General features: G+C 40.0%; 1 protein-coding gene across 2 annotated transcripts in view; it reads left to right on the top strand.

The window, feature by feature from the left end:
- Positions 1 to 27331, top strand: part of LOC126481301 (protein arginine N-methyltransferase 5) — an 88058-nt gene that overhangs the window by 50837 nt on the left and 9890 nt on the right. For both annotated transcript variants that reach the window (XM_050104953.1, XM_050104952.1), the window contains exons 6-10: positions 6637 to 6845; positions 22432 to 22554; positions 22629 to 22804; positions 23029 to 23232; positions 25023 to 25204. In XM_050104953.1, coding sequence (XP_049960910.1) covers positions 6637 to 6845; positions 22432 to 22554; positions 22629 to 22804; positions 23029 to 23232; positions 25023 to 25204 — 894 coding nt within the window. The remainder of the gene's footprint in view (positions 1 to 6636; positions 6846 to 22431; positions 22555 to 22628; positions 22805 to 23028; positions 23233 to 25022; positions 25205 to 27331) is intronic.

Genomic DNA, 27331 nt, shown 5'->3' with positions numbered 1-27331 from the left:
CAAATCTGTCAACACCTGCTTTCTTTAGGATTGGAATTATTATATTCTTCTTGAAGTCTGAGGGTATTTCGCCTGTCTCATACATCTTGCTCACCAGATGGTAGAGTTTTGTCATGACTGGCTCTCCGAAGGCCGTCAGTAGTTCTAATGGAATGTTGTCTATTCCCGGGGCCTTGTTTCGACTCAGGTCTTTCAGTGCTCTGTCAAACTCTTCACGCAGTGTCGTATCTCGTATTTCATCTTCATCTGCATTCTCTTCCATTTCCATAATATTGTCCTCAAGTACATCGCCCTTGTATAGACTGTCTATATACTCCTTCCACCTTTCTGCTTTCCCTTCTTTGCTTATAACTGGGTTTCCAGCTGAGCTCTTGATATTCATACAAGTGGTTCTCTTTTCTCCAAAGGTCTCTTTAATATACTTGTAGGCAGTATCTCTCTTACCCTAGTGAGATAAGCCTCTACATCCTTACATTTGTCCTCTAGCCATGCCTGCTTAGCCATTTTGCACTTCCTGTCAATCTCATTTTTGAGATGTTTGTATTCCTTTTTGCCTGTTTCATTTACTGCATTTTTATGTTTTCACCTTTCATCAATTAAATTCAATATTTCTTCTGTTACCCAAGGATTTCTACTAGCCCTCGTCTTTTTACCTACTTGATCCTCTGCTGCCTTCACTATTTCATGCCTCAAAGCTACCCATTCTTCTTCTACTGTATTTCTTTCCCCCATTCCTGTCAATCGTTCCCTAATGCTCTCCCTGAAACCCTCTACAACCTCTGGTTCTGTCAGTTTATCCAGGTCCCATCTCCTTAAATTCCCACATTTTTGCAGTTTCTTTAGTTTTAATCTACAGTTCATAACCAATAGATTGTGGTCAGAGTCCACATCTGCCCCTGGAAATGTCTTACAATTTAAAACCTGGTTCCTAAATCTCTGTCTTACCATTATATAATCTATCTGATACCTTCTAGTATCTCCAGGATTCTTCCATGTATACAACCTTCTTTTATGATTCTTGAACCAAGTGTTAGCTATGATTAAGTTATGCTCTGTGCAAAATTCTACCTGACGGCTTCCTCTTTCATTTCTTACCCCCAATCCATATTCACCTACTATGTTTCCTTCTCTCCCTTTTCCTACTCTCGAATTCCAGTCACCCATGACTATTAAATTTTCGTCTCCCTTCACTAGCTGAATAGTTTCTTTTATCTCATCATACATTTCATCAGTTTCATATACAAATCACTTGATGCAAAATGTTACCTGTGGCAATACTAACATAGTTGAAAATTTTTTTGGTTAACTTTATATAAATGTGTATGAAATATTGGACTTCATTGTAGAGGTGATATACACGTGATGAAATAAGATAGCAGTTTGGAATATATTGACAATCACAATAAAAATAGAGGCAAAATGGATTAACAGAGTGAGAAAGACACTGTTCAAAGAAATGCTAAATTAAAGGCTTATCCATGGCAATACCAATTTGGGGTGGGGGTGGGGGTGTTACTGTAACCCACCTTTTGTAAACATTTCAACATAGTTGTGTACTTTATATTTTAAAATTTTGAAATACATTTCTATTTTTTAACAAGTTTTTTACTATATCCCATACTTGTTTTAAATTTTTTCTGTTAGACTTAATTCAAAAATTTGTCTGATTGAGGTGGTCATAAAGTTTCCTTCCTGTTGTAGTAGATATGTCTTTTCACAATGAATGTCATATTCAGTATTTCCAGATTCTTGGCTCTTGTTGCATACCAGTATCTCTAGAAAGTACAGGGTGAGTCAAAAAGAACTTAACAACTTTGGAATGATACAGATTTTTTTGAGAAAACTTACGGGATCAGTAGATGTGCCATTTAGCAGCAAACAACCTCAAGTTTCACATAAAAGTGACAAGTGTCATTTTAGTTTGATGTGACTGCCATTTTTGATGTGGCAAACATCTCACCGGTAATAAATTTCTTCCCACACTCGTTGCAGCAAATTGAGCGTAACTTGTGCAATGGCAGCATAGATTTGATTTTTCATGTCAGCTAAATTGTATGGTAGGGGTGGAACATACACACTATCTTTAATGAAACTGCAGGGAAAGAAATCCGATGGATTCAAGTCTGGAGAGCAGTGTGGCCGTGCTATTGGCTCTTCATGGCCAGGCCACTGACCAGGCAAACAATTATCAAGGAAACATTGAACTTCTGTGAGGAAATAAGGTAGTGCACCATCTTGCTGGTAGTGAACCATCCCAGCTCGATCATCTTCATCGATCTGTGGAATTAAAAAGTTTTCAAGCACGTCCAGATACACTGTGCCAGTGACAGTTTCGTCTATGAAGAAGAAAGGGCTGTTCACTTTCAGTTTGCTAAGGCACAAAACACATTCAAGTGAAAGTAGCCATTTTAACTGTGCACTATGCTTCTGCTCCTGGTGACGGAATGGGATACTGAAACTTGAGGTTGTTTGCTACAAAATGACACATATACTGATTATGTAAGTTATCTCAATAAATTTCTATATAATTACAAAGTTGTAAAGTCCTTTTTGACTCACCCTGTATGTTGTTAATAAGTCAACAACAATTAATGTAGCTTTTTTGTGATGGTCATTAAGTACCCCCTCCCCCCATGTGGTATTAACATCATTGAAACATTAAGATTATTGGAAGTGTGCTGGTATTGCTAGGGTTAAGTGAAGCTGAGAGTGTGGAAGTAAAAAGCTGAATTTGACCATTTAATATTAAATGAAGACAGTATGCTAGATGTTTGTTGATATCCAGCGGATCCAACAGCCTTGGTTTTCACTGATTGGTTGCCAAATGAAGGTATGAATTTGTTACTTTATTTATGATCTTCTCTCAATACATACTCAGCAAATGTGGAGTCAGGATTCTATAACCTCCGGCTACAACCACATTAAACAGTTTTCATTAATATATCTCTGCCCAGTTGACCATTCTGATACTTACTACAGTCAATATAAGTAATTTTTTATACTCCACTACCATCTACTATTTAGGTATTTCTTTGTTGTTGAAAATATGTGGGCTGTGGTGTTCCTTACGTAGTACATTTTTTAGTTAAAGAATTTCAGTGTTTGGGGTATATTTTGTGATAATTGTAATAAGTAGTAGTGGGATAGTACATTATTGTCTGTAAACATTGGAAGGAATGCCAGAGGGAATATGAGGCAGTGGTATAATTGATTGGCATTGGTCTGTAGAGTCTGAGACCAAATGCTTGTGTATTTATGTGGACGTTAAGGCCTAGAAATTAGGAGTATACATGCAAAACCAACTAAAGCTGTAGCCATTCACAGTGAATTCTACCTTTTTATTATGATTAGGTCCATAAAATAATGGAATGTACTTAATTTCCACTATCTTTGCCATTGAAACCCATGGTTTAGATACTTTACTCTTTGACTGCTCTGGACATATTAATGTGTGCTCCTGCCGCCGCCACTGCTGCTGTCCCCGGGTTCTTTGGATAAGTTTAGGCATGCCTTTGATCCTTCCGTCAGGGGCTCTAGACATTTATACACACACCACTTTGTGCTGCCTTTGTGTTCCTGTTACCATGGCCAGCTGCTCGGGTCTTTGTGTGCCCCAGATGTGTTGATGCACCAGTGGCTGGGTAGAGCACCCCAAGTAGTGGCATTTCTGCTGCTCAGCAGCATTCCATCATTCAACCTGTTTGCTTTTGCTCCTGTGATCTTATTTGTGTTGTTGCTTTCATCTTCAAATGGTTCAAATGGCTCTGAGCACTATGGGACTTAACTTCTGAGGTCATCAGTCCCCTAGAACTTAGAACAACTTAAACCTAACTAACCTAAGGACATCACAAACATTCATGCCCAAGGCAGGATTTGAACCTGTGACCGTAGTGGTTGCACGGTACCAGACTGTAGCGCTTAGAACTGCTCGGCCACCCTGGCGGGCGCTTTCATCTTCATTTTTTGATTGAGAAAATGTCATACCGTTGTGGTTGTAGAGAGAAAGAAATCGTACATACAGTGTGAGGCAGCTACACCTGGTGCTTGGCATTCTAAATGTTGTAAATAAACGAAAGATCTTCATGGAAGCTGAAGTAATTAAAACATTTAGTTGCTTAGCCACTACATCCTGTGGCATAACAACAAATAAGTTAGATTACAGCTGAAAGCCCCACAAAGAATATTGTAAATACTAGTGTGTTCAATGTCACAGTATTCTTTTTTGACTGGATATGATAATGCTGTTGAAAGATGTACATCTCTCCATTGAAAAAATTTGCAAAAGCCTTGTTTTGGTATCTTGAACCACTTATGAAATACGATGGGTGTTAGAACCACACGATTCTAATTTTATATGCAAAGATCGGTGGGCGCAATTTGCGCAACCCTCCCATGGATATAAGAACCGATATCTTGAGAGTGGTGGTATATATCATTCTGCTGTTAGTTTTAAACACAATTTCGATATATTTGTTACATTTCATTCACTGCAATCAGTGACGTAAAACATACCGTACACAAGGCCTATGCACTGAACTTAAACTCTGTAAAATATCATGCAATGCTTTACTTCGTTATGAGCACACTAACTAAGACTAATAATGGAAAGTAATTCAGTTCTTTATCAAGTGAAGATATCATGCTTTTATATGTGAAATAATCAAATTTACTCACCAAATAGTTTTCGTAAAATGGGATAAGAAGCCTTTTATTGGCTGTCTGCTCACCTGCGCGAAATGCTAGGACAGTTGTAATTCCTTGTCATACAACAATATTGACACGTGTGTTTTTGTCCATGCAGTGATTCATTTCTAGAGGAGTTTAAATTATTAGAGTAACTTTTACAGTAGTGCGTCAACTATCTGGCTTGTTTCTATTTGTGTACTTCGTTAAAATATCATAATAACTCTTACTGGCAAAATAAAGGTTAATTTATTGTATGTACTGCACTTTTTCAAAGCTTTACCGAGCAGGTGCTGGATATAGTGCTGTGTAGCTGTTCAAAATGTTTTATGCATCTTTTGCACTTGTAGCAGATCTGGAATTGCAGGTGTAAGGTACATACAGTATTTTTAATATTCAATAAATTACTGAACCCTCTTCAACGAACTATACTTGAAGCCCTCTTTATACCAGTGCTCACAAACAAACATGAACACACGTAGAGAGCAGTTCTGTTGGAAACACTATGTTCTTTGCTTCTTCAGTTGAGTATCAAACGTTGAAACTATGTGCATTGTTAAAACTGTTGATTTGTGCGGTGCTTTGTGTTTTTAATTAAGGAGTCCAAAATGGATGATATGTAAGACGTCAGAAAATGTTAATAAAATCAGGTCTTGACATAAAATAAAGTTTCTCATGACACAGCTGGGGTCGGAAGAGCTAATTGCAGTACTATGGTCTATACAGCTTTTTTGTTACCCAGCTTGACTTCTCATCACGTTAGACCACATAGTCAAGAGTCAACTGTATTGTGTATTCGGGGCCATGAAATCCTGAGTGGCAGACGAAATTGTCATGCCAAGTCCTCCAGAAATATTCAGCACAGAGGAACCAGACCGTGTAGCAAAATGTGTTCACAGCTAGCAGTTGGAACTCAGTGTCTCAGTGCATGCCATAGTATGGAGGCAACAACGAAGCTGCGCTCTCCACAGAAAGCAGCAGGGACATTTGTAGCATTCAATGGTTCACTCTCTTTTTGCTAAAATTTTCATAATTCATCTGTTCTGTTATGGTTCCATCAGTTTGCTCACTTGTTCGTGGAATTTTCTGTTTGATGATGCTCCAATATTGATATAGGTTTTTTTGTTTTGTTGTTCAACTTGTTTGAGCTTGGAAAATATGTTCACTGCAATTGCATAGGATTTTGTCCTTTTGTCTGGCTTTTGCATCCCATATAATTCAGATCAGCTCAGTTTTCCATATTACTGTGTAGTGGGAATGTATTTTCTCTTATTCTCACTGGGTATGTGTCAGATTAAAAATCCAGAGTTCTGGGGTTCAGTCATCAGTTGGTGCTAGGATTTATCTCACTGTTTTCAACTCAGGCAAATAATTTGAACACATGGGGAGAGGGGAAAAAAAATCTGCAAATTTGCAGCATGGTTCAGAATCAACATTCAGCTCTACACTCCCCTTCCATTACTGGTTGGGTAAGTTCAATGAATGATGGAGAGCAAAGACACAATGCCTCATTTGGGACCACACCTAGCAAAGCATTGTGGTGCAAAAACCAGCCTTTGGGTTTGACTTTGGCGTACCTCATTTTGTAGTTCGGGGCAACTCATAACCACGATGTAGTTCCCACATTCTATATTTTAGAGGGTATGAGCAAGATGACACCCTGTGCTACTGAGTAATTTTCTGTGGTTGCCTTTTTTTAGGCTGAGGGTCCATCAGTGGCATGTCTTGTAGCTAATGAGGCATATCCAGCTGTATGTAGAGTTAGCTGCAGTGTTTACAATGTTGTTTCAACAGAAGTAGCGTTACAGGCGTGTACACGAGAATCAGATGAATCATGATTGTGCTAAGCAACTGGAAACATTTGTATGAACATTCATTGATTGTGCCAAACCTTTATTTTTAGTGTTGATCTATTACATAGTTGTTCTCTAAGACTGTTTTATACTTTTACAGACGATGTTGCACACAGATGCCTTGACAGCTTATGCCCGTGGCTATGAAGATTACTTACAGTGTCCTCTTCAGCCTTTGATGGACAATCTGGAATCGCAAACATATGAAGTATTTGAAAAAGATCCTGTCAAATACAATGAATATCAAAGGGCAATCTATACAGTACTGTTGGACAGAATACCGTTTGAGGAGAAGAATACCAATGTGCAGTATGTACATATTGTTTTGTTGTTTTAAGATAAGATGGTGTCATGGTCAAAATTCCAGATTACGTGTGGGCAGAATGCACTCTTGTATGAGACTGCAATACAACTTTATTCTTCATCTGCAAATTCCTTTCCCCAACTTATATGCAAGCTATTTTATTTTGGCATACAGCTCAAGCAGAATAGAATATTTTGTACTCTGAAAGTAGTCAGTACTATAAACCAAATAACACTCGTGTTCTATAGTAATAATGACCTCCGAAAGATATGTATTTGCATCATTATTTCAAAAAGATTTGTATACTCAGTGCTTGCATTTGTCAGACATTGCAAGTCATCACAATGGAAAAATCTGCGATTCCTTCAATATATTCTGTTGTGTAAATGGCTATGCAAAGCTAAGTGTATCAGGATGTTAGTGCTGCAAGAGGAAAACCCCTTTACTATCCTCTTTTTCTCCTTTAGAAAGAAGAAATACAAATGCCACCTATTCCTGGCCTTCAGAAAGACACTTCTTAACCTTCTCAAGAAAAAATTTCTGTATCCCGCATTGTTGCAATGTGGTACATTTTCTTGGATGCTTAATGAGTAAGGCAGAGTCTGTAATTTTCCACCACTGTTTACAGTTTAACATTATTTTATGCGTGTCATGTATATCTCATTAGACATGAGATTAAATAAATTTAGGAAACTGTTTTATGAGGAAAATGAGTTGACCCTGTTTAAGCCTTAATAGTAGGGTAGTGTAATTTAATTTTTAAAAGGTCAAGACCTGTGAAACATTTCTGGGCAAGGATGGATACATAATGGCTCTTAGTTATAACTGCGTGTGATATTAGTTTTTATCTCTTGCTTTAATGCATTGTATACATTGTATTCTTGTACTCTTTACTGGTAGGTGTTTACGTACCACCTGCAGTGGCATCTAGTCTGGAACTCTGCTAATTTGTGTGTTTTTTTTTTTTTTTTTAAAGAATGCTTGTCACCAGGTTGCATTTCATATTTTGTCCCTCTGAAAGTTGGCTTCAAAAAGCAAAGCATGAAGACACTTGGTCACATTGATCACCATAATCAGCAGTTCCACACAACACAATGATATTGTTCACTGTTGACTCATAGGAGAATATTTAAAAAAAAAAACACACACACACACATACATTTTGACGACCTCAGTACGTATTCTCATTGAGGGGAAAGAAAATAGTTAATAGAAACATAAAGACATAGTTTGTGTACTTAAAGCCAAACCCATTCAACCACTTTATTGGTAATTTAGGACTGAATGCATATGCTGAACAGTATATAAGTAGGAAACAGTGTATCGAAAATCTGGGCATCTGGCCCCATTCAGTGGGGATGTTGGCTACCAACAGTTTGTAAACCCAACTGCACATCACAGCACAGTTCCTGTGAGCACTGGAAAGGAGATGCTTTGGTATAATCCATATGTCCTACTGGTCATAAAGGGCTTCAATTACTTACGGCTGAACTTGATAAATTTCCCTGAAATATATACAATTGGATTAAACTTGTGGTTGCAACACCAAATATGGCTTAAATAAAATCCAACAGTTGTTTTTAAATATATCATGTTTGTTCACGTTTCTAGCATTCCACTTGCTGCATTTACTTCGTGATATTGGATGTTAAATTCGCTCAGTGCTCATCAGCTTATTGTTTCATAAGCCCCAATATATTTGCTACCAAAAGTCTTTGCTTATTCAGTGCTATAAAAGAACCTGACGTTAGATTAATAGGGATATTGGAATGCGTAAAAAAGCTTAGAATTCTGGTACTGAAATATAAAAGTAACATATGCACACTTATGAGGGACACACCAAATTAGTATAATGTATTGTACGAATAGGTTTCAGAAATATTTGTGTTTTTCTTATAAAGAAAATGTTGTTGTATATTCACTTAGCTGTCCCACTTAGATGAAATTTCAAAATTGAATGGTCAGTGTTAAAAAGAACTCGGTGGAATTTGACATTGTTTGTCACCCACGAGTGAGTCAGTGTCTGGATTAAAACTGGTTAATTTTAGCCTCAAATCACTATCTACAGGCGGCCACTGTGGCTGAATGGTTCTAGGCACTTCAGTCCGGAACCGCGCTGCTGCTACAGTCGCAGGTTCGAATCCTGCCTCGGGCATCGATATGTGTGATGTTCTTAGTTTAGTGAGGAATAAGTAGCTGTAAGTCTAGGGGACTGATGACCTCAGATGTTAAGTCCCTTAGTGCTTAGAGCCATTTGAACCACTATCTACATTCCATCTATTCTTGTTCTTATTTTTCAAAAAGAGTACATTTGAAGACATAGATATAGATAGATTCTCAAAAAGCTTGTCTGGTGTCACAGTGAATAGTAATTCAGCAATATCTCCATGGGGCCTGAGTGAAGAAGTGTACAGGCGAACGCCCTCAACTCGCATTTGAGAGACCTGGGTTCAATTCTCTGGTCGCGCCACCAAGATACAAGTTTTCTGCTATCACCCAGGTCGCTCCATGCAAATCTCGGGTTGGTTGCTTCCTCCTTCTCCAATAGTAAGAAATAGAAGCAAGGCTCCGTCGCTCATAATCGTAACCATGGGTATGACGTAAAATGCCAATCGTTCTTCCTTCTTCTTGTGGCAGGATATTGAAGGAGCAAAATTCAAGCAAGTTTTTCTTCTGTACAGTTGTGTCTTAAAAAACTACCCACTTGACAAATTACTATCAGATGTGGCACATTTTGTGTTCATGCCTGGAACAGCCAACCAAGGCCACGAGCCAGCCATGTAGCGCAGGCTGTAGAGGTGCATTTGTAGTCTTTCAGCTGCCTAGTGGCACACAATGTTGGTCATTTTCAAAGTAAAAAAGAACTGGCAAGCATTTCAACTCTTCTTACATTGTTTACTTGCTGACCTTGGCAACTGAAGAGTGTAACCCCTGAAGTTCCTGATAGTTTTGTCTTGTCTTTGACTCTTGACTAGTGCTCATGGCTCATTGCCATGTTGCCTTGGCCGACAGGTGTGCCACGCCCCGTGGGTAGGGAAACACTGGTTTAGAACAAGCTTTTGGTTTCAGATTCACATGCCCTGTTGTCAGCAGCACTGCATAATTCAACATTTACACAACTGCAAATTGTGTTTTAGAGGGGTCTTGCAAGATTTGCATGAAGTGAGGTCTGTATAAAATTGATTGCTCCATGAATTGGCATGGTGTTTTGGGAGTAAACTGAAAGACCCTCTTGCAGAGTAACCATGATATGTGAACTCTGGGCTTCAAATGGAATGTCTATGAAACCAGAAATGGCACAGAAGTAATGGAATGCTGAGGCATTTCATGCTATAGAAACTGGAATCATCTAAATATATTAGCATTTATATATTCGGTAATGATACTTGCTCTACAAATGTGTCAGTGAAATGAAACACGGTGACTATAACAATGACGTAGTCACTCAGAGTGGTAGAAACTGTCACATGTTTACTGTATGTTGATATTGACAAAAATAATATCCTTAACTCGGAACCTGTGTCACCATAAATACCAACTACTTTTACACCACAGTGACTGTTGCCACATCTCTGTGCCCTTTTCTTTGCACTGGAAATGAGTGATACGTTCCGCTTGCACAGGATTTTGTGTTGTGGTGAAAATGTGAAGATCTAATTTCAGTATTAACCAAATGCTGTCTTCGGATTCAGTAATCTTGTGCTCAAGAAAAAGGGAATACAATATAAATTAAAAATTAAAATGAGCAAAAGCACAAAAAAGGTAATACAGCAACAATCAAGACATAGCTGTTAAGAAATAATGTCGGAAAAGTGATAAATTACGTCAAAGGAAAATTCACTTTGGAAAACCGTAAAATTACAAGGAGGCTGAGTGACTGGCTCTGGTATTTACTTTCAGTGGGTGAATTCCATATCATGTTGATAGTCACATCTAAAAGTAGGAAAAGAAAGTATTAAAATATTACGAAACTATTAGTTTCATCCTCAGAAAAGAGAGTGATAGCTTGTTGGAAAGGAGGAGTGGGGCACTCAGCTCCCAGGTTGAGAGGAACTACCCACTAGATGTGAGGTTAAAATGAGACAAAGATTAAAGGGGAAGCATGTAAGAGAGAGTGGGGTTCCAAATATAATACTTTGGCTATGCCAACTTCAGTTCAGAGGTAATTGGAGAATAGTGTGAGAACTAATGCTGGATTGAGAGTAAGAGAAAGGAAAAGCGCATTTAATGAGGTAGAACATGGAACAGTGGAAAGCTAAATAATGCAGGGCGTATACGACCTGGGACAACTGGAGATCCGGGAAAAACCCGGTAATTTTTCATTGTTTTAGCTAAATTTTGGAATTGTGACTGGTAAGAGCAGATACTCTAACAAAGGATATTACTGTATCCCGCTACTGCAGAATAATACTGCAGCAATAAAACATGAATGAGAGAAAAAACGAAAATAAAACTTAAATTGCAAATGAAATGCGCTATATAAAAAAACTGTGCTCACACAAGTGTCTGCCAATAGCAAAATGTGTCAAAGGCTTTAGGAAGACTATGCAATGCTTCATAGCGATAGATTGCCTCCGATGAGCGTGACGTCACAACTGTTTATATTAGATTCATTTGAGCAGTTACAAGCGGCCTCATGCGCATGCGCAGCTGATTCGCATATGAGTAGTACCTTCTCCCGATTCTGGCTTCAAAAATGTGGCTGTTGGCTGTGTAAGCAGTAGCAGCAAGCAGCCACATGCTACCCAGAGAAATGGGGACTTCACACAAATAGTGAATATGACGATTCCAAATTTATACAAAAATTTCGTACTACTACGTTTCGCTCTCATACTTGAGAACCGGGAGCGTATGAATGAAATGTATTTTGTTGTGTTACAAAAAATAAAAATGACCATTATTGCCAAAACAGTCTTGCTTATTTGGTGTGTGTTACAGTTGCTGAAATATTAGAAAGGCCTATTTTGTTTTATCTAGCAGACTGTCACAAAATAGACATAGTCAGATCGAGAAACCACACCAGTCTTGTATTTGTATTAACAGCTTTTCCGGTATTAGACGACATTTCAATTTTTCACCGTAGCAAAACATTGGACGAACTTTGATGAGGTAATAGATTCTTTCGCAGAAAGGAAAGCACACCATGTAAAGCTGTAGCTAAATTAGAGAGAGAAAACACTAGGACCTAAGGATTGAAGAAATGTTCACTGTCTTGCTTGTCTCTTGTCTTTACTGGTCTCCACGTGAACCGTATGTACATGTAGTGATTTTGCTCTTTCCTCTTCATTTATTGCTCTCACATTAAATGAAAACAAGACGGATTTCTGTGGCTGGGAGCTATCGAGTGAATTAAAACACATTCACATAATTACGGAAGGCTAAAATATGTTATTAGTTTTAGATTTTATTTCCAACTATCTGACAGTCAAGCATTAATCGCCTTGCAGAACAATGAAGTTATATTTGTCAGTTTGCTAAAGAAATTTGCCTTTTATTAATATTTACCGCTAAGGCAGTCAATTTATTTGAAACGAGGCATTTAATCCCACACTGTTTGCTAGTTTCAACCGTCCGCTGCATTTCAAGTTTACGTTGTCATCTTCTAGCATGTATGGCATTATACCAAACATGAGGTAATTCAGTACTGTAGTGATGGGGAGCTCGTGAATGAGTCGTTCAAATGAACGCTTCACTCCAGTGAAGTGTGAACTAACCACTCAATTTCAATGAACTGGTACTTCAAACTCTTCACAGATAGCACACTCCACACTTTTTTCTAGTTCACTCACTCTCTTCCCCTCTCCCTCCCCCAGTACATCGGCGCTACGTCACTCATTCTCCCTTCACTTCAGTCCTCCCTCTACTGCCTGTCGACGAATGGCGCGGTGTTTCTGGGGAACGATAGGGTTAGGAGGGGTACAGGGGATGAGGGGCAAGGGGAAGGTAGCGTCAGCTGCTTCCTGCAGTGCTGACATCATTACCAGCGACTATTTGTGGAGCTATACTTCGCATCTACGGGTAAGCTACCGTTGGCAGCACTTGCAGACAAATGAATATTAAAATACAAAAGAAGAGGCTGGCTGTGTGAGCACGCACAGCCAACATGAAAATAAAATGCTTACCTTGTGAGTCTGGAACTGAAGCATACGTGGAATCCACGCTTGAAAGATAATCGTTCATGTAGGAATGTTTATCTCGTCCACATTATTGAAAAAATTACACTAAATGTCAATTTGAGGATTGTCCTAATTAAATTTAAAAAAAATACACATATATGTTTATGAATAAACATCAACGGATTTGGTGAATCTTCAGAGATTTCCATTTAAAAACATAATTTGTTCCACTTTTTTCCCTGTCAGGCGATTTCTTCTGTCAGTTATAAGGTGTCCTGCCTTCGAAAACACTCTTTCACACGGCGTGGAGGTTGCGACAATACACAGTCGTATTTTTGCAAGTTCAAAGAGCGAGGGGTATACTGACACCCGTTCAGACCACCACTGAAGTGGATTGCCTTGTCTCTGTAGCAGGGGCTCTTGTAAATATTTGTCCACTTCCACTATTGCAGCAGCTCTCGGGTGTGGATTACTCTGCAGCCTGGAAAACACTTCATCAAATTCGAGCCAGAGACTGGAAGTTGATCCAGTGGTTGGAACTGAGATTGTTGCAGTAGCAGTGGATGTGTTCGTCACAAATTTCTCACAGTGCCTGATCAGGTTTAATTTCACCTTCTCAGCAGAATTTTTATCAGAAAAACCATGTAATTTGCACCAGGGATCCAATGCAGTTGCTTCCGCGAAAATGGAATTTTCCTCTATATTTCTAAATCGTCGTTTTAGGTCTTCAGCTAACTTTTCGGCCATCTGTTGCACGTCTACATAAATTTCAGTGTTATTAACAAACCTGCAACACCATTTGTTCAACGAGCGACTAAGTAGTATAACTTTAGAAGCAGTGACAACATTTTCACTTGACATTTCCTCAGTGCAATCTTTGAAAACTTTCAACAGGTCACAGGCTTGTGTTACACTTGCAATGTCCTCTGCAGTCAGATTTGGAAGATCTGGATAATTCAGAGTGATAACTGTCATTAGGGAATTCTTAACCTCGATTATTCTTCGCAGCATATCATAGGTTGAATTCCATCTTGTAACAGTGTCCTGTTTTAGTGTCAGAACTGGCTCTTTTAACTGTTCCTGCATCTTTTTCAGTTTCGTGCAGGCCTGCGAACTTCTTTTAAAAAATTCAACAATTTTTTTTACTTTATTCAGAATGGGTTGAATGTGCGGAAGCCCATTCTGAACAATTAAATTGAGTGTGTGCGCAAAGCAGGGGATGTGTTTCCAGGCTGTGAGTCTTATAGCTGCCACAATGTTAGCAGCATTGTCGCTGACAACACAGACGACTTTTTCTTGAATGCCCCATTCCCTTGTGACACGTAGCAGTTCTTCCGAGAGTTTTTCTGACGTGTGCCTTTCGTCGTATTTAAAGCACTGTAGGAGGGAAGACGCCAGCTCCAGGTCTTTAACGTAGTGTGCTGTCACCGACAAATAACTCTCATTTGTTGTTGAGGTCCACCCATCCATTGTCAGCACAACCGCTTCCGCAGAATTAATTTTGGCTCTCACAATTTCTTTCATCATGGCGTACTGTTGCTGTAGCAACGTATTGGAAATGGTCTTCCGAGATGGCATTCTGTAAGCACCATTCAGTTTGCCTACAAAACTTTGGAAATGTTTGCTTTCCACCATGTTGAAGGGCAAATAATCCTTTACAACAGTCTGCAGAAGTGCGAAATCTATCTCCTGATTTCTTTTGTTAGAAAGAGGTTTCGGAAAATACATGGGTAATGTTCCGTGATATGGAGGTCTGCTTTCTGATACTGAAGTGGTACTGTTATTTTCTGGCACCAACTGCTGTTCGCTTCTGGCATTAGCTGATGTTAGTTCCGGATTGTACGGGTTTTTTATCCAAGAAATATCAGAAGATGCAGGAGCAGGGGGCGCTAAGCGTCTGACTGACAATGACACTGTTGGATGCAGCACTCGTTCATGACGCGCTAGATTAAATGTATTTCCTCCTTTATATGAAATACACTTAGAACAATAATTGCACTTTGCTTTCCCATCACCTAAATCGGCGAAGAAACCCCAAATTTCACTACTTTTACGCGATCGCGAGTTGCTAGCCATTGTATAAGAGTGAACAGACACAAAAACTGCTTTCCAAAGAATATAAAGAGGGATTTTACCTGAAATCGTACCAATGACTACAGGTGACAGTTTACGTTTTGAATTTGGAGGGTTATTATTCTCAACAAAAATAAAATCTACAGGAAAACTTCTGAATAATTACTTAACGTAGGTATATAGACTTTGTAACAGTGGTAAACATACTCATTCTATTTTGGTTTAAATTTTAAAAGGAACAAAATTGGACAGCATTTCGTTGGTAGCCCTAGTTTTCAGTCCATGAATACAACAAATAAGGTTTCACTTGGCGGATAAAGACTTTTTTGGGCGCTTCATGAGAAAATGTTGAGCAAGATTAAATGTAATCCCTTCTTTATATGTGACAGGTTTCTCTGTTTATCTTTCCTTTGTCCCGTTTGACCATGCTCTATTTAACTCTCAGACACTGTAAGAGCGTAAAACGTTGCGTTCACGATACTGCATAGTTCGGCCATCTGTTGGTAAAATTATGAAGTATTACGAAGCTTTATTGTACGAGCGAGGCGAAGTGAGTGTAGCCGCGGCTGAGCGACGAACTGGGCAACTTCGCCAGCCTCCCGTACTTCATGAATGAACTACTTCATTTGAACGCTTCACGGCAAAGAGTGAAATGAATGAAGTAGTTCACGGGAATGAACGAGCTCGACCCATCTCTACAGTACTGGTACTCCAAGAAAATTTACATCCCGAAAACCACACCGAAAAGCTTAATATCAGGTCGAGGCGTACTTCATTGGGAATCTGGACATACGAATATGCACTTTAAGGCAAATTATGAATTTTAATTCTAACACTCTTGGAGTATCCTCTGATGTCTTGATTCTTTTATGATATAATGTAAGATCTTTTAATGTTTCACATGTACGAACATGCGGGCTTCCTACGTTATCATAGCTGCGCAAGCGTAGTGACGCCTCTTATCTGGCCCTCTCTGGCAACTGCTGGAAAATACTGCGAATAGTAGTTTGAAAAGCGTTATTTTCAAAATAATTTTCCTTTTCCACAAGATGAACTATGTATGTGAATGTACGATGAATTTCTTAAACCATGGAGCATTTGACTCACATTTAAAGATCAACTCTTTCATGACGAGCTATTTAGAAGAATTTTGAGCCCAGAACATCAGAGATTTGCCAGTATTTAAAAAAAAAATTACTGGCACATTTGTGTGATGTATCTTAAAGTGTAACACGCACAAGAAAGATGAACATTATATGTGAAAGCTTAGCTTCTCTTGTAGCTTATTAATCTTCGAGACAATATTATGTATGAAAGCTTTGCTTTTCTTGTAGCAACACTGTGTGTATTACTTTAAACCATTAACTTTTCCTGTTTGTGTTTTTCTCGCTACTTAACAGTGATGTTTCTGTTGGCTGACTACATCACTTGTCCTATACTCTGAATATCCGCTGTTGTCGGCTGGAGAGATCATGTGACATGAACTATGACTGTCTTACAAAAGTGCATCGCAATCTCAGTTTCAGTGCTTCGGAAAGTAACATGCGGTGTCTGATGGAATTAGAATCTATACTTTCGTAATACAAAAACATGCAGTGTAGATGTTGCTGCACATCGAAGATCTTTCCAAAACGTGTTCACCCCCACCCGAGTCTCTTTTTCTTAAGTGCCAGGAAATTCTACACCCCTGTATAAAACCATAACTATTCAAAGGATTGATAAGTTTTAAAGTTCTGGGGGAAAGTATACTGTCACTTACCACGGAAAAAGTGTATTTTCACCCAGGAGAAAGTACATTTTTAACCAGGAAATCCGGGAATTTTTCCCCCTTGTCTGCGTATACACCCTGTAACACAAAGGAAAAAATAATAAATAAGAAAGTAATATAGTAAATAATGAAATACTACCAGTTGGGGTGGGGGTCACAATATGAGAACAAGTTCTCATTTTCAGAGATCAGCCAATATTCAGGGGTATGACAGGAACAATCATTTGAAGCAAAAAGTCTAGTGATGATGAGCTCTAAAATGCATATAGTAAGAGTTATGAGCACTACTTCTGTTGTTCATAGTAGTGAAGATGAAAAAGCGTTCATAGCTCTTACGGTATGCACTTAAGAGCCAGTCTTTACTAGACTTTTTTCTTGTTTTGGTCTATACTAACTCATCTCAAGATATGGAAAACAAAGAGCTTGCAGTAGAAGATATTTGTTTCACAATATCAAAGGTAAAGTGTTCATAAAGAATTTCAGCGATTGTTGTTATTGAGAATATTATGTGCAGTCCAGACATACTCGTCTTCTTGCAATATGGCTCAGATAAGCTTAATTGTTCTATACTCCTGCCTTAAGGTATGCATTTTAGAGCCCATGTTTATTAGACTTTTTTGCTTCAAAAAATCGTTTGTCATGTCCCTGATTATTGACCATTCCACCTGTGATCCCCTGTACTAATAAATTGTAGCAATCAGGTTTGTCAGTAGATGTTAATATATCTGCTAAATGATTAATGGAAAATTCATATGAGATGCGAAACAAATACTAACAAAGAGATAGAGGGGCTGGCCAGTACTTAGCTCAGTACAGCCAATAGATACACATAAAACAGAACCGAAAATTTACGTTCCTAGCTTTCGGAACAAATGTTCCTTCATCGGGGAGGAGAGAGGGGAAAGAAAGGGAAGAAGGGAAAGGAGATTCAGTTACTCACAACCCAGGTTATGAAGCAACAGGGAAAGGAAAATAGGGAGGGTAGCAAGGATGGAGGCATGGTTGTCAGAGGGAAGCCAAAGATATTCTACTGTAAGTACTGTGCCAGCTTCAAACCAAAGAGGATGCATACAGAAGTAGAGGTATATAGTATAAAGATAAACACAACTATGTAGGATGAAAAGATGCGTGAAAGAGAATAAGACTGAAGAGTAAATGGGAGTGAGGTTGTTTAACGTAGGTTCAGTCCAGGGGGATGGCGGGATGAAAGGATGTGTTGGAGTGCAAGTTCCCATCTCCACAGTTCAGAGGGACTGTTGTTGGGTGGGAGAAGCCAAATGGCACATACGGTGTAGCAGGTTCCTAGGTCCCTAGAATTATGCTGGAGGGCATGCTCCGCTACTGGGTATTGGGCATCTCCTAGGCGGACAGTTCGTCTGTGTCCGTTCATGCGCTCAGCCAGTTTAGTTGTTGTCCTGCCGATGTAAAAGGCTGTGCAGTGCAGGCACATCAGTTGATAAATGACATGCGTAGTTTCACACGTGGCCCTGCCTTGAATTGTGTATGTTTTACCAGTAGCGGGGCTGGAGTAGGTGGTTGTGGGTGGATGCATGGGGCAGGTTTTGCAGCGGGGTCGGTTACAGGGGTAGGAACCGCTGGGTGGAGAAGGTAGTCTGGGAATATTGTAGGGTTTAACAAGGATGTTACGGAGGTTAGGGGGGCGACGAAAGGCAACTCTGGGTGGTGTGGGGAGAATTTTGTCAAGGGATGATCTCATTTCAGGGGTTGACTTGAGAAAGTCATATCCCTGGCGGAGTAATTTGTTGATGTTTTCGAGGCCAGGATAATATTGGGTGACAAGGGGGATGCTTCTGTGTGGTCTGGGGGTAGGAACATTGTTGTTGGATGGAGAGGAATGTATTGCTCGGGAAATCTGTTTGTGGACAAGGTCTGCAGGATAGTTGCGGGAGAGGAAAGCATTGGTCAGGTTATTGCTGTAATTGTTGAGGGATTCGTCACTGGAGCAGATATGTTTGCCACGAATACCTAGGCTGTAGGGAAGGGAGCGTTTGATGTGGAAAGGATGGCAGCTATCAAAGTGAAGGTACTGTTGTTTGTTTGTGGGTTACCAACACAATTTCTTTCTTTCTCGTCCTTCCCTCCGCGTTTTATTCCTTCTTATGATTACTATTTCAACTTTAGTTATTTAATTTCCCTACCCACCCCACTATGTACCCTAATCCCATACCACATTATTTACATTCATTCCGGAAACATGCATTCACCGTAGCCAAACTGCAATCCCACATACTTTTCCTCCGGTCCTGCTTAACCTTTGGAATTACCCCTAAAGGGCTTACCTTAAAAGTTCCCATCTCCGGGTGCAATTCCTCCTTCCACCAGTCTCTCCTGGACTTCCAGAACCTTCAGTCCTTAGCCCTTACCCAACTTGTCCTGAATCTCTACACTACTTCATGTAACCACCACTCCCAACAGCTCCTATCTCTCTTCAAAGTCCTCCACCTCTCAAACCCTTGCTTGGAGAACACACTCAGGAACATCATCCTAGAAGCCAGCTGCAAACTTGAGTTCCATGCCACACACCACGTGAAAAAGCTATCCACAGTGCTAGTGCAACACCTAAGAAGTGGGGTCCCTCTCCCTGTCCCTCACAAACACCAACCACAACAGAACCTTCAACAAACCCCCCTCATAGCCAACAAACCTAGCCTAGCCACCCTACTCAATCTCCCCATCCCAGCACATACCCCACACAGACCAAATCTCAACTATAACCACAGTCAAATGCCACATATCACCAGTCCCAATTCAGTCCTAAACCTCTCATCCAGATCCCTCTCTCCTCCAGAGACATCTGTTCTATCAAAAGGCTTAACCTTTAGCCCCACGCCTAAATTCAACCACACTGCCCTGGTTAAAGATCTCTCATTCACCCGGAACCTCAACTGGAAATATCACTTCACTACCCAAACACAGCCCCCAAATACTAGACCCAGTGTTGACCCCTGTCTAGAACAGTTCCGACTGCCTTCTCAAAGGGATCCTCCTCCCCTCCCCCAAAACCATCCCTTGCAGACATTTCAGGAATTCCTCACATCCAGTGTTGCCTCCCAGTCCTTCTTGAAGAACATCCCGACAACCCCCAACATCACCCCAGCTGAATCCCGTGCCATTAAGGAGCTGAAAATAGACTGCTCTATTGTCATCCTCCCGGCGGATAAAGGCTCCACAACTGTCGTACTTGACCGTGTGGAGTATGTGGCAGAAGGACTGCGTCAACTCTCCGACACCTCAACCTACAAAGCTGTTACCCGGGATCCCATTCCCTCCATCCAGACTGAGCTGCAAAAAATCCTAAAAATCCAAGGTCCCTCACAAGGCCTCACAATGGCTTCCATAGACTTACTCACTCCACCTGAGCCACGTACCCCTACCTTCTACCTATTACCCAAAATCCACAAAGAGAACCATCCTGGCCGTCCCATTGTAGCAGGCTTCAAAGCCCCAACCGAACGTATCTCAGCTCTGGTAGACCAGCACCTCCAACCTATCACCCGCAGACTCCCATCCTACATCAAAGACACAAACCACTTCCTAGAACGCCTCAAATCCATTCCCACTCCTCTCCCACCTGAAACCTTTCTTGTCACCATAGATGCTACATCGCTTTACACAAACATCCCACATACCCATGGTCTCTCTGCCCTTGAGCACTACCTCTCCCAACACCCACCCGAAGATCTTCCAAAAACCTCGTTCCTTATCACACTTACCAACTTCATCCTCACCCATAATTACTTCACTTTTGAAGGCCAGACCTACAAACAAATCAGGGGAACGGCCATGGGAACCAGGATGGCTCCGTCCTATGCCAACCTCTTCATGGGCCGCATGGAGGAGGCTTTCCTGAAGACCCAACAGCTGCTTCCCCTGGCCTGGTATAGGTTTATAGATGACATCTTTGTGGTCTGGACTCATGGTGAAGGAACACTCCTTAATTTCCTCCATAACCTCAACTCCTTTTTGAATCTGAATTTCACCTGGTCCTTCTCCAAAACCCAAGCCACTTTCCTGGATGTTGACCTTCATCTTGTTGAAGCTCACATCCGCACCTCTGTCCATATCAAACCCACAAACAAACAACAGTACCTTCACTTTGATAGCTGCCATCCTTTCCACATCAAATGCTCCCTTCCCTACAGCCTAGGTATTCGTGGCAAACGTATCTGCTCCAGTGACGAATCCCTCAACAATTACAGCAATAACCTGACCAATGCTTTCCTCTCCCGCAACTATCCTGCAGACCTTGTCCACAAACAGATTTCCCGAGCAATACATTCCTCTCCATCCAACAACAATGTTCCTACCCCCAGACCACACAGAAGCATCCCCCTTGTCACCCAATATTATCCTGGCCTCGAAAACATCAACAAATTACTCCGCCAGGGATATGACTTTCTCAAGTCAACCCCTGAAATGAGATCATCCCTTGACAAAATTCTCCCCACACCACCCAGAGTTGCCTTTCGTCGCCCCCCTAACCTCCGTAACATCCTTGTTAAACCCTACAATATTCCCAGACTACCTTCTCCACCCAGCGGTTCCTACCCCTGTAACCGACCCCGCTGCAAAACCTGTCCCATGTATCCCCCCACAACCACCTACTCCAGCCCCGCTACTGGTAAAACATACACAATTCAAGGCAGGGCCACGTGTGAAACTACGCATGTCATTTATCAACTGACGTGCCTGCACTGCACAGCCTTTTACATCGGCAGGACAACAACTAAACTGGCTGAGCGCATGAACGGACACAGACGAACTGTCCGCCTAGGAGATGCCCAATACCCAGTAGCGGAGCATGCCCTCCAGCATAATTCTAGGGACCTAGGAACCTGCTACACCGTATGTGCCATTTGGCTTCTCCCACCCAACAACAGTCCCTCTGAACTGTGGAGATGGGAACTTGCACTCCAACACATCCTTTCATCCCGCCATCCCCCTGGACTGAACCTACGTTAAACAACCTCACTCCCATTTACTCTTCAGTCTTATTCTCTTTCACGCATCTTTTCATCCTACATAGTTGTGTTTATCTTTATACTATATACCTCTTTACTTCTGTATGCATCCTCTTTGGTTTGAAGCTGGCACAGCACTTACAGTAGAATATCTTTGGCTTCCCTCTGACAACCATGCCTCCGTCCTTGCTACCCTCCCTATGTTCCTTTCCCTGTTGCTTCATAACCTGGGTTGTGAGTAACTGAATCTCCTTTCCCTTCTTCCCTTTCTTTCCCCTCTCTCCTCCCCGATGAAGGAACATTTGTTCCGAAAGCTAGGAACGTAAATTTTCGGTTCTGTTTTATGTGTATCTATCGGCTGTACTGAGCTGAGGTAAGTACTGGCCAGCCCCTCTATCTCTTTGTTAGTATTAATATATCTGCTGTAGCTCTCCACATCCTGCTCCACAAATTTAAGATTTCATTGCTCGTTTCTTCCATTCTTCCTTTAATTTTATTTGCTTGATGAGTGTTTCCTGATTTAAATCATGGATCATAAAAGAACCCTTACCTTGGTTCAGTAAGTATTTAATGTTATGTGTTGAAAGTTATTGTATTTTGTGTACATGTTTATATACATCTCTTATAGAATTCAGATTTATTTAATTTTTAGGGTTGTAATGGTTGTTGGAGCTGGCAGAGGTCCCTTAGTTCGGGCAGCACTCAACGCGGCGCATAAGGCCGACAGAAAGATACGGGTGTATGCTGTAGAGAAGAATCCAAATGCTGTGGTCACGTGAGTGTTCTTGTTATATTTTAAGTTTTAATATTTGTTTGTTATATTTCAACTAATACTAGATTCCGTACCAGGCTACAGGCACAGCAGGAAGAATTATGGGGTTCCCAAGTGACAGTAGTTTCATGTGACATGAGGGAGTGGGATGCTCCTGAAATGGCTGACATTTTAGTTTCTGAACTTTTGGGTTCATTTGGTGATAATGAGCTATCACCAGAGTGTCTGGATGGAGCACAGAAATTCCTGAAAGGTAAGGAAAATTATAAATTTGACAGAGATATCATGAAATGTTTGGAAGACTTAAGAAGTGGATATGATTGAAAATGTATATGTAAATGGAGACAGGAAATTTGGAACTTGTATTTTTCATTTTTTATACGATAAAAACATTTGAAAAGTATAAACTTGAAGTTAAAAAAAAAAAAAACCTGGTTTTTACCTATTGCACTCTCGTGTTTTTCTGTTTTGTTTCAGCTGACGGTGTGAGTATTCCATGTAGCTATACATCGTACTTATGTCCTGTTCAATCATCAAAACTGTACGGTGAAGTGCGATTGTGCAAAGAGAAAGATAAACATCCTTTGCAGCATTTTGAGATGCCATATGTTGTACACCTCCAGAATAAGTATCAACTTGCCGCAACTCAACCACTTTTTAGATTTGATCATCCTAATAGAAGTGAGTCTATGAATATTTTTAATTACAAGTATCAGTTGTCCATTAAAAATTAATGCGATATTTTATAATTAGTTAAAGATTTAATGCAATATTTTTATTAAAAAATCTTAGCAGCAGATAGCTGTGTAAAATGTTATTGGTTGTAGGTCAAACTGATTAACTCCATTGCTAATAATTTACCACATAAATCACTAAATTGATCAACAACTAGTACAGTTGTTATTGAGATTATTAGCTGGTTAAGAGTTTGAAGTAATTTGGATACTGCATTGTATTTATTTATGAGGGTTATCCCAAAAGCAAGGTCTCCAATTTTTTAGATATAAAGAAACTTTTGTTTACAGTAAACTGTACATAATTTTGAAGCTTGAAATTTTTCTGTTTTTGTACATAATTGCCATTTAGATTGATGCATTTTTGTATAAGCTGTAGCAGTTTTTGTGTGCCCATGTCATACCAGCCAGCCCCCGTGCTATTGAAGAAGTGTCGGACCTCACCTTTCATCTTGTCATCACTGAAGAGCTATCCAGTCAAGTGTTTTTTTAGCGTTGGAAACAGGTGGTAGTCACCTGTGTGCCAAGTCCAGGCTATAGGGTGGGTGGGTGTTTATGTCCCATCTAAACTGTTACAGAAGAGCCAAGGTTTGCGGGCAGTGAAGGGGGGAGCATTGTTGTGGAGAAGGCTTATGCCCTTGCTCAACATTCCTCCACTTGGTTTTGAATCAATTTTTTAATGTTGGACAATGCCTGTCAGCATTTGTTGTTGTCCCAGGAACCATAAAGTTGACCAACAATATCCCCTTTCGATCCCAAAATGAAGTTGCCATGACACTTTACCGCAAACTGTGTGTGTGTGGTTTTTTTTTTTTTTTTTCCATGGCTTGGGTGAATCGGGATGCCGCCACTCACATGGTGTTTTTTTTTTTTTTTTTTTTTCTTTTCCCCCCACAGGTTTGAAATGGAAAGCCCAGGTTTCATCATCCATTACTATTGAATCAAAGAAGTTGTCCTTTTTGTCTGGACAGTGTTGAAGAAATTGCCGAGATGTTTCACTATGGTGCCATTTGTGGTCTAATGTCAGAAATCTTGGGACCCATCTTTTGCACACCTTCCAAAATGTCAACACTTCAGTCAAAGACTGTTGAAGGGTTCTTCGAGAAACCTCAGGAACAGCATTATAGAGGTCCTTGAGAGTGACCCATCAACCTTGAAGTACATTTTTTTCAACGTTTGTGATTGTCCCTTTGGGAACTGGTGGTCTCCTGCTTCTTTCCTTGTATTGAATTTCAGTACGAGCACCTGCAAACTCTCTACACAACTTGCAGACATTTTGGACATCCAAGCACAACTCTCGATAGCCTTCCATCAACTGTCAATTGGTTTAATACCTTTTGCGCCTAAAAACTGAATAACTGTGCGAACTTCACACCAGAAAGTAGTGGCTAACGCGAGCTCCATTACAGTTGGCTGCCAAGCCTAGACTGAAAGCTCCAGTGATTATTTGTTAGTTCCAGTAGGGTTTGGAGGGGACGGGGTTGGTCTGCAGCCACGCAAACTGTTTCCCTGTGGCTCCAGTGCTTTGGAGACCTTACCTTTGGGATTACCCTCATAACCTCGTAATACAGTTTTTTTGATTCATCGAACAATAACTGGTTGCTTGTAATTTAGTTTTATTTTGTTGGTGTGTTCAATAATAAAGCTAATTTTGGTGATTTGTGCTTGTTCTCATAATTTTCAGTTTCTGACCTTTATTATGTTGTTAGAATGTTACTTAAAAAAAGTTTGTTTCAGGTAAAGTAATGGACAATTCGAGGTATAAAGCTCTCACATTTGACATTAACCAAAGAAGTATTCTTCATGGCTTCTCAGGATATTTTGATACAACTCTTTACAAGAATATTACACTGAGCATTGTCCCTGAAACACACACGAAAGGAATGTTTAGCTGGTTTCCAATTTTCTTCCCATTGCGTGTAAGTGTTTAAAAATTGAAAAGTTAATGCTTTTTGTGTGTGTAAGTCTAATTGCTGCATATTTAATACAAAAACAGTGGAAAAAGTGACATCCCGAGAATAGCAGGAAGGGTTCATTTGATCCCTGATGAAGTAGGCATTAAAATTCTACAACATGATTAATTACATTAGTGTCCAATTACATTATATTTACAACATCATTAAAGTTAGATTTACACAGTTTCCATTTGTCTATCCGTAAATGTGGCCTATTTCTAAAGTTCATAACATTTCTTCATTTATTTCCCTTGTTTCAGAATATTGAAATTAAACTGTGGGCATTGGTGTTTTCCATATATACTTTTGGCAGACGACCTTTTTTCTCCCCCTCAGATGTCAATCTATTGTTTCCTTTATACATACAGTTGGACACTTCTTTCACTGTTTGATTTGCCTGATACTTTAGTTGCTGCTTTGTGTAGTTAGATGTCTTGCTCTTTGTTTCCTGTGCTTGAGTTCATTTAGCGGTTGATGAATGAACGTCTTCCCCTCAGGTTATTTTTGTTTATTTGTTTGTAGATGATCTACACATTTATTGCTGTCATGTCTAGTATAGTGTAAAGAACATGCATACTTACAAATATTTGCTTTACAACATCCATGCGAAACTTTGTATTATTGCAAAAGGTACCAGTTTTGGCTTTCTTCTTTTCTTCTTCGCCCACTGCTACTTCAGAATGTTGTGTTCTGAGAAAAATGGCATGCTTTTTCTTCCTCCCATGGTACACTGTCGAGGTGTACTCTGGCTTGCCAGTTTTAAAGATGATGGTGGAATGTCACTCAGAATTGTTCTTTTTTATGCAGTTGAAGAGATTTCAGTAAATCTTGTTCATTGTACCTCTAACAATTTTTTCTTCTGTTGAAGTTTCTTGACAAGCTGAAGGACTGTGAAGGAGTTTGTGTTGTCACATTCCATAAGGCAAGGATGACTCACTCTACCAATGGGTGGTTGTCTGATTCAACATTTTCATTATTAAGGTGTGGGAAGGTATTGTAAATGCTCTTGGTTGCCACTCCTGAAGTCGCCCACAATTTGCGTGCCTGTTGGTCAAGTTTGTTCGGCATAAACTGGGTAATCCTGCACCTTAGTTGGAAGTAGCTGTTCATCATTTATAATACACGTCCTGTCACATTAATGTGATCACTGCCTATTTTCGATGTCAATGTACAGCATCCACTTAAATAGCAGATGCCTGTCAGAGCAGTGGAGAATACATAAAACATGTTGAGGGAGGATGCAGAAAACAGTGCAGTTGTCGTAATGCGGAAATGGAGTGATTTATCTGATGTTCAAAACGGCACTATCATTGGCTTTCGGGCCAAGGAGGGAAACATTTCCAAAACTACTAAGTCTGTGCGTAGTAAAATGGTAATATCCTAAATTAGCACAAAGGTGCACCAAGGCCCTTAGATCACAAGGGTGAACGAATCGCGTGGAGATGTGTGTGGGCAAATAGACAGGCAACTGTTGAGTAACTGACTGCCCAGATGAGTCAAAGAGCTACCAACAGTGTCTCCTCAATGACCATTAAGCGAATGTTGCTGCATATGGCCTCTGCAGCAGGTCACTGGTCCATGCACACATGGTGATTACTGTTCATTGGCGACGAAGGCTGGGATTTGCACACACATACAGCAACTAGATGTTCTGACAGTCACTACCCTTGTAGCCCAAAGTAGATTTGTTAGTTTTGAAGTACATTTAAATGTGTGCAACTGGTCACATGTTTACAGCACTTAGCACACTGGTATTGTGACATTTTGCAGAGAGAGATAGCAACGGTAGGTAATTATGCTGCAAAGAAAGTTATGTTATTAACTGAATTACTGCCCGGGAACTGACTGAGGTTTGTACTTCTGCATTTCAAATTATTATTTAGCTAAAACTTTTCTCTAAACATTGATAAATAACACTGTAAAGCAAAGCTATTTACTTTCCGTGAAAGAACATAATAATGTACAAATCATGACTAATTACAAACTGTAGAGAAGTAACACAGCATAAACAAAAATAATGTTACCAGATTTCAACTGTTTGCACAAAAGTTCATGTTAAACAGTAACTACATAGTTACTTACTTATGGTAG

This window comes from Schistocerca serialis, chromosome 5, assembly GCF_023864345.2.
Source record: "Schistocerca serialis cubense isolate TAMUIC-IGC-003099 chromosome 5, iqSchSeri2.2, whole genome shotgun sequence".
In the NCBI taxonomy this organism is placed as follows: Eukaryota; Metazoa; Arthropoda; class Insecta; order Orthoptera; family Acrididae; genus Schistocerca; species Schistocerca serialis.
The sequence above is the reverse complement of the archived record's forward strand: the minus strand, read 5'-3'. Positions and strand labels throughout refer to the sequence as shown.